The sequence below is a fragment of the Hibiscus syriacus genome, unplaced genomic scaffold, assembly GCF_006381635.1.
Source record: "Hibiscus syriacus cultivar Baekdansim isolate YM2019G1 unplaced genomic scaffold, ASM638163v2 tig00113719_pilon, whole genome shotgun sequence".
Lineage (NCBI taxonomy): Eukaryota > Viridiplantae > Streptophyta > Magnoliopsida > Malvales > Malvaceae > Hibiscus > Hibiscus syriacus.
Window position 1 is genome coordinate 619,486 of NW_024063467.1, and position 7,846 is coordinate 627,331.

Genomic DNA, 7,846 nt, shown 5'->3' on the forward strand with positions numbered 1-7,846 from the left:
TCATCATCGGAGTTGAATTGCGGTGATTCTGGGTGAATGAATAGTCTAGTCTCAGCACCATCCGCACCAGGCTCACGAAGCGGTTCTTCTGGTGGAGATGATGGTTCCTCCATGCTCTCCACATTTAGGTCGAAAAACCTACTATTTGCACGCCTTCCCCTTGAACTGGAAGGTATATCGACATTGAGATCGAAAAAGCTCACAGTCGAATGCCTCCCCCTGGAGCTTGAAGCCATCGTGTCAAATGGAAACTGCACAGATGGTTGCGTCGATGGCATCTCCATATGGTCAAAGAAATTTGCAGATGAATGCCTTCCCCTTGAATTGGACGCGGTGTTACCATACAGATTGTTCGTGGACCCACCTCGATACATATCGTAAGGAGTTGCGGATGAATGTCTCCCCATTATGGCATTAAAATCATTACACATTATTATAGTCGAGCTGTCAACTTTATCAACTTGTTCAGCCAGCCCATAGTGTGAGCTTAAAGATTGACCACGAACAACACGCACTTGAACAAAATGTGCATATATCTCAATAGCGGCGTCTGAATAATTACTTTGAGCTTCAACCATCATTTGAACATCATCATTGTTCGAAAGTTCGAACGCTGTATAAGTTAATAGCAACAATGATGTTGGAAATCTGTACTGCAACGACGACATTCTTCTATTACTTCCAACATGAATCTTCATCGAATCTTCGTTATTAGCTCCTCAAGAGTTATGTTTCTCTTGAATGATATTTTAACACGCTCATTTGATACGAAAACAACGTCGGTTTCATCTTCTCGAATTTCACCATCATAATAAACAATAGCTTAAAGTCGCGCCATTCTTTGAGTTTAAAAGTGCGATAATATTATATCTGCAAAAAAAAAACTTAAACAAACATGATTAAATAAATTATATATGAACGAAAATAACACAATAAATTTTTACACATTAATGTAAATAATTTAAATAATATAATTTTATATTATTACCTGAGGTGCAAAAATATTTCGACGTATGCTCCCGCTTTTCAATTTTACAAACATAAAATTTAATTGAAAATAATTAGTATAATATTTTTTCAAATAATGATAATAAACAATAAGTATAATTAAAAAATTATAACAAAATTACCTTATAACGAAAAATCGCACAACTTCTAAATCAAATTTGAGAAGATTGCGAGAATTATTACTCGTTAACGGAATTGTTGTATTAATTTATAAGAGAGGAGAGATGTGAGCCGGAGGAGTGTATTTATAAGCATATAAGGCGCGGTACCTGCACCGCGCTATATGTAATTATTCAGATAAAAGATATAACGCGGATCAGAGACCGCGTTAAATATAATTTTGGTACGGTCTATAGCGCGGCCCCTGATCTGCGCTATACACCTACGTGGCGTATAGCGCAGATCAAGGCGCGCACTATACCCACGTGACGTCAGATCACCGTATATCGCGGGGCAGGGGACGCGCTATACCCACGTAGTGCCAAATTAGCATATAGCGTAGTGCAGGGGACGTACTTTCCTGCTAAGGGTGTTAGATAAAAAAATATAATCTGACCGTGTTAGATCAATTATAATACCGATCACTGGTGATATCCCGAATAAATAGCCTCGTATTTATTTACTTCTTGTAACTATGATTCCTCTCTATATATTTTACCATTTTTTTCCTCATAAAATCACTGTTGAAAAGGGTTCGGGTTTCCACATTTATATGTTTCTCTTACAATTTTGCTGCCTCGAAAACTCTGTTCTTTATTCTTCCGCAACAATTTTCTCGGTCGATCACTTCCTTGTTTTTTTCTCGGTGATTTTCCCTCCCGCCAAACACTCGCCAATCTCTTGCTCCTCGACTCTAAATTCTTGCGATCGCTCGAGAGTCTGTCTCTCTAACGGATCTCTCTTCCTCTCTCCCTTCCACTCATTCATTGGTACGTAATCGATCGCTTCACTTCTTCGTATATGTTGTTTTTGTTTTTTACGTTCAATAACGTGAACGTGCATTTATCGCAAATCGCATGACTCGGAGCCCTAACCATATCTTTTCGTTTAATTTATTTTAAATGTTTATTTGTTTTGTGTGGAATTTAATTGTTAATTTGCGGAATCTGTTATGAAATTAAACTTGAAAGTCGGATTTTGAATTTTACGTTGGGTGAAAAACGGAGATTTGGCAAAACTAAGTTCAATGGTTATATTTTGGCTCAGTAGAAGTTTCTAGAATTTTTTTTGGAGGACTCATGATTCGGGAAGTTATTTATTTATTTTGTTTTACTTGTGGACAATGGTGATAGAACTTTTTTCTTCTGTGATCTTTGGTTCTCGTTGTTATTGAGTTATGGTTTAGTTAATATTTTCTTGTAAATAAAATTGATACATTTGCTACCTGCGTATGGAGTTTAGAATTAATTTCTATGTCAACTATTTAGTTGTTTTGCTGTGAAAAATAGCTCCAGGATGAGTATTCAGGTCGTTGTTGATGTTGTTGGCATAAGCTGCCTGCTATTTTATGATGGATATGGTGCCTGGTTTTGCACAATGTGAAAGTCCTCGGACATTACTGTTATCAAGAATTTGGTGCACTCTATATGAATTTAATTTACTTAAGATATTTCTGTATTTGATCTTTGCATTTGGCTGTCATTTCAGAAATAGTAAGCACAAACATAAAGTTATCGCGTTCCTGTCTAGCTTTATCCAATGGCATGCAGGCATATATGTATATTGGGTATTTTAGATGGGATAATGGTTGTAGATAACACCTCTTGACTTATTATTTTGATAATTATTAAGCAGGCAGATGTCTTTCACTATTATGTTAATCCCTCGGGATGTTTGGTTGCAACTAACATGTTCACACTTTGATTCCAGTGGAGCCACATGATTGTATGATGATATTTTAGACACTTACCATTATATAGGCGGCCCTAATGTGTGGAAGGGTAGCATCAATTTTAAACATTGTCCAGTGTTCCGAATTAGGTAAAATGATCTAGATGCAGAATGATACCTACCTTTTTGGATAATGAACTGGTTATTTAACCACCCTTCTATCTAAGTAATTGACTGGCTAATAAATAGATTGATTGGAGTGGCATTCTTTCCTGAATCATTGTCAAAGTACCGTGATTCACCAACGGATAAGTCGTGCACTTTAAGATTTGTTCACGATCTTAATTTGTCTTTCTCCTTTTAGTTGCAGTGGCACCTCTGAGTTAGTAGTAGTTGTACTCTATTTGCATGCATAAATGCCAATTGCAAAAGCAGCCAATTCCGCAAATGTAATGAAATCAGAGGATCCAAATGATTCTTTGGACACCTTCATCAGACATGCCATTGGAAAAGAAACTTTCCTTCCCTTCTCAAGGGCTGGGGACAGCCCTGTTCAATGGATTCAATTGCTTCATGCCTTAGATCAACAAGGTACTTCTAAATTATTTGATGGCTTAAATCATTTTCCTGGAAAATACTTTATAATGCTACATTATTTCTTGATTTTCTTGCCTGTATCTATTACAGATATCCCTGGCTGGCAGTTACTCACTCCTCTGAAGGTGCAGACACAAAAGTGTGATAAGTGTTTGCGAGAATTTTATTCAACCATTAACTATAGAAGGCATATACGTGTGCACCATAGGTTGAAGAAACTTGATAAGGTTTTCAATTCCTTTGAACCATGATTAATCAATTAAGTTCATTTTTAGAGTATCTCCCGCAATTTGTTTTTCTTCTGCTGCTTAATGATCTTAGCCTCTTGGAAATTTGAGATTTCTCTTTCCTAAGCTATTTTTATATTCTCGTAGGGCTCCTCTAAAAGATATTGTTTTATATATTGTAGGATTCTGCTAAAAATAGGGATCTATTAGCAGCATTTTGGGACAAGGTATATCTCTCTCCCCTTTGTCTTTTTCTTATGCAGGTTTTCATCTTTTTCTTTTCTGTCATTCCTCATTTATATTATTTCCAGCTCTCAGAGGATGAGGCGAAAGAAATCTTATCGTTCAAGGATGTGTTACTGGAGGTAATTTTTTATTTTTTCTCACCTGTTTACTTGTTACATCATTTAGTAACAATTTTTTATAATTTCTCACCTGTTTAGTTCTGGATACTTCATTTAGAAATTTTCAAGTGACATCCTGATCTGGTTTACAAACCATCGATTTATAACTTGTTAACATTACCTTGTGTCCAAATGGTTATTTCTCACCAGTATAAACATGCATATGTTTCATGGATTACTGTTTTTGTTTGTTCTTGTCTCTGCCTCGTAAACAATTGCTTCCTTGCTAACTACACTTTCCAGGGAGTTCCGGGATCTTCAGTTATAAAATCGTTGACTACACATGTAAAGATGTCCCTTTCTGCTTTGCCACAAGTTTGCTTGAGAGCAGGTTCTGCTCTTCTGGTAAGGGATGTATATTCTTGTTTATTAAATGTTCTGGTTAGATCTGAAAGATGCTAATACTTTCTTATCCTGTGAATTTCATATGTCCTAATTCTTTTCAGGACCTCGTGCAAGCTAGACCTTCAATATTTCCAATATCTTCACAGGAATTATTTAGAATCCTCGATGATGCAAGTGAAAGGACTTTCCTTTGTGGTGCAGCCATGTCAATGCAAAAATACATTTTTGATGGGGAAGCAGGAAAGATTGGTCTTGAAACCAAAAACTTGGTTGCTTTTACCAGTTTTTTGGTGGAACAGAAATTGGTACCTTTTTTTGTTCTGTTCTTTCTAGGTTGTTTTACTTAAAAGTTTTCATGCGTACACATGCATAATTTGGTGGTGAAGTAGCAGAACTGTTGGATAAGAACTTGAACTTGTCACATTTTTATATTCTTCCATTTATTATTTTCTTATAAAAATAAACTGTGTTTTATTTTCAGGTTAAAGCATGGCTTGCAGATAAAGATGCTGAAGCTTTGAGGTGCCAGAAGTTGCTGATGGAAGAGGAAGAAGCCGCCCAAAAGAGGTGCGTATCACTAATTTTCCATGTCTAACAGTGTTTTTAAGAAAAAAAGGGGGGGGGGAACTACGATATTTGACGTGGAAAAAGGTTGGCCAATTTAAATTCCTATCTTTCCTTATTTTTCTATGAATCTTCTTTGAGTATTTATGTCTAGGAGGAAAAAGATCAGAAAAGCATTTTGAGAAATTTATTCTTTCCTTCGAGTATTAAGAGTAAACCCCACTATGTGGTATAGTTAATAATTTGCTTACAAAAGATGTAACACAAAAGAGGGGGAAAGTGAAGACGTTGATAAGAAATGTTTTTGAGTTTCTTGAAATGAAATGTCATAATTTGTAGGAAGAAAAGAGCTGGGTTTAAAATTTAAAATTGCAGAAATTGTTTTTCCATTTCAACAATCAAAATCTTTAAGGATAAATTCACTGGACAAGGAAGAATGTTGGCAATTGTCTTGTCAATTCTAGTATTCTAAAGTTCAGTCTTAACTTGTGCCTTTTAGTTCCTAGATACAACCTCATCATGTGATACAGGTAGGTCCTAACACCTAAGGTTAGGTTTATTGATTATTGACCTGCATGTGGCTTCTTTGGATACAATTCTTGAACATCTTATAGAAGGCGAAATTGAAGAAACTTTTAATATTTGATTTATTTCTTGATCCTCCACTGTAGGCAAGTTGAGCTTCTTGAGAGAAAGAGACAGAAGAAGCTTAGGCAGAAGGAGCATAAAGCAAAGGAACAAAGACACTCGGATTTGGAAGAAAGTAAGCAGACCATGGATGACTCATCGGAGGATAACACTCCCGCTGAAGCATCTAGTCCTTCAGCTGTTGATTCTGATGGACAAAATCCTGCCATATCCACAGATCAAATTCTCCCATCTGTAGAGCCCACTGATTTTTCCAAGCTGGAAGAGGATGTAGATTATGAAATTCATATGGGGTTTAGCAATGGCTATAGTGATCCAGGAACTAGTCATAATGTTGAAAGACGAATGGAGCAAGTTGGTGGGCGTTGGCAGATAGTTGTTGCTCGATGGCAGAATCCACATACTTCACAACGAGGGGTGCTTAATGGTTTCCATGCCAGTCAGAATTCTCACGGATTTAAGTGTGGAGGTTTTAATAAGCATGGAACAAACAGGGAAAGGTTTGGTGCAATGGGTAATGGTAATAAAATTTGGAGCCAAAAACCTAAAGCAGTAAAGGAAGGGGAGAGGTTGAAAATTAAAGAAGAGAAACAAGCAGCTAATCAAGTGAATCAAAATAAGATCCATGAGCTTTTAATTGGCTCTATATCTGTCATGATTGAAAATTATAGCAGTCATGATGGACACAATACAGCTGAAGCCCGTGACAGGAGCCTGGCTGAGTGTCAAATCTCAAAGAACAATGTTCAGGAGAAGTCCAGCAAACTTGATCCTGTTCGGGGTGTTTCAAACCGATCAACCATCAAGTTTTGGAGGCCAGTGAGCCGACATGAAAGCAAAAATTCACAACCAGTACAAAATGGTGTTAGTGAATTTGAAGTGGAAGTGGTTGCTGAAGAGGATGTAGTGCATACCGCTTCCAATGAAAGCTGTTCAAGGTCCTCTTTGACAGATGGTGGTGATGGCGTGGGAAGCGTGAATCTCTCTTCAACGCTTGTGCAACCTGGGAGTTTACAGTTCAACAGCGATACTGCCAAGGCCATTCTTTCTCAGAGTAAGTTGTGGTGTTTGATAATTTTATCTATCGAGCACTATCACCACAGAGCTGTTGTCACCGAATTATCTCGTAAACAATCTGATGGGCTTTGCAGGGTGGAAGGAAGCTATTGCCGGCGAACATGTGACATTGGTTCTCTCCCCAAGCCTTGATCCCCCAGGGTGCTCTGATATCGAAAACGATTCATTAGAAAAGTTTATTGTTAAGGCAAGGGCTTCCGAGGCTTCAACTACCGGACCTGCCCACCGCAAGTTCAGAAGGAAGCCTGAAAAGGGTGCGAAGATAAAGTACATTCCGAAACAAAGATCTGCCACCTAAGAGGTGAGATGGGAATTCTTTTGTTGTTCTTTTATTGAGGTATGCACAGTTTAGCGAATCATCGTTATATTCTTAGCAGGGGTTCCAGTTTTACAAATGGTCTTCTGTTGGAAAATGTTTTCTCATTCAGTCTTCTTTTCCCCCTTAAGGTGGTATAGCAATTTGACTAGTCTTCTCTGGTTCTGCAAATTACATAATAGTCCAATTTTTTGATGTAATAAATTGGGTTTATTGCTGTTACAAAGGTCCTTTTTTCGCGGGGTCAGAAGTGGAGTTTCAATCTTGGTTTTTCTTGCTTCTGTTCCCTGCAGACATTTTACAATTTTTTTTTTCTTTTTTAACATATCAAAATTCTTTAGTAATTTTGCTTGATTTGTTAACTTACTTTGCACTGTTGAGTAGGGACTAAACAATTTTTAGTCTTTGAACTTTATATTTTTTTTCTTATATTAGGTCATGTAGCATAATATTACACGTTTTTAAAAACATTAAAAAGCAAAATAAAAAGTTGTCTAGTCCGGTGGTTGATATAGACAAAAATGAAATTTAATGTTTATGCTATGTCATACCTATTTCACCGGTAAATAAGATGATATTAACACTTAAGCATGCACTTTTTTAACATATGATTATTGATGTAATGTCTATAATATTTAGACCCATCTCATCTATAAATTAAAAGATATTAATGTTGAAGTATGTACAATCTTACATTTTCCTTTGTAATGTGCCAACGAGAATATCGATAGAATTAAACTTAATAGACTTATAATTTTTATGAATTTAGATGTTGTAATAAATTATTTAAGTCTTAAGGGTCATCTTTGTCTCTGTAGTAGATTCAATTT

General features: G+C 36.5%; 1 protein-coding gene across 2 annotated transcripts; it reads left to right on the forward strand.

The window, feature by feature from the left end:
• Positions 1-1,695: 1,695 nt before the first annotated feature.
• Positions 1,696-7,315, forward strand: LOC120186620. 2 transcript variants are annotated; one of them, XM_039190504.1, is made up of 11 exons: positions 3,032-3,126; positions 3,203-3,429; positions 3,526-3,662; positions 3,845-3,889; positions 3,974-4,027; positions 4,310-4,411; positions 4,513-4,716; positions 4,893-4,978; positions 5,647-6,677; positions 6,775-7,001; positions 7,078-7,315. In XM_039190504.1, the coding sequence occupies exons 2-10, from the start codon at positions 3,255-3,257 to the stop codon at positions 6,996-6,998; spliced, it is 2,058 nt and encodes a 685-aa protein (XP_039046435.1). In that variant the 5' UTR covers positions 3,032-3,126; positions 3,203-3,254; the 3' UTR covers positions 6,999-7,001; positions 7,078-7,315. The 2 variants fall into 2 exon arrangements, with proteins under 2 accessions (XP_039046434.1, XP_039046435.1); XM_039190503.1 differs by lacking the exon at positions 3,032-3,126 and adding an exon at positions 1,696-1,937 and having other exon boundaries at positions 6,775-7,315.
• The last annotated feature ends 531 nt before the right edge of the window (positions 7,316-7,846 follow it).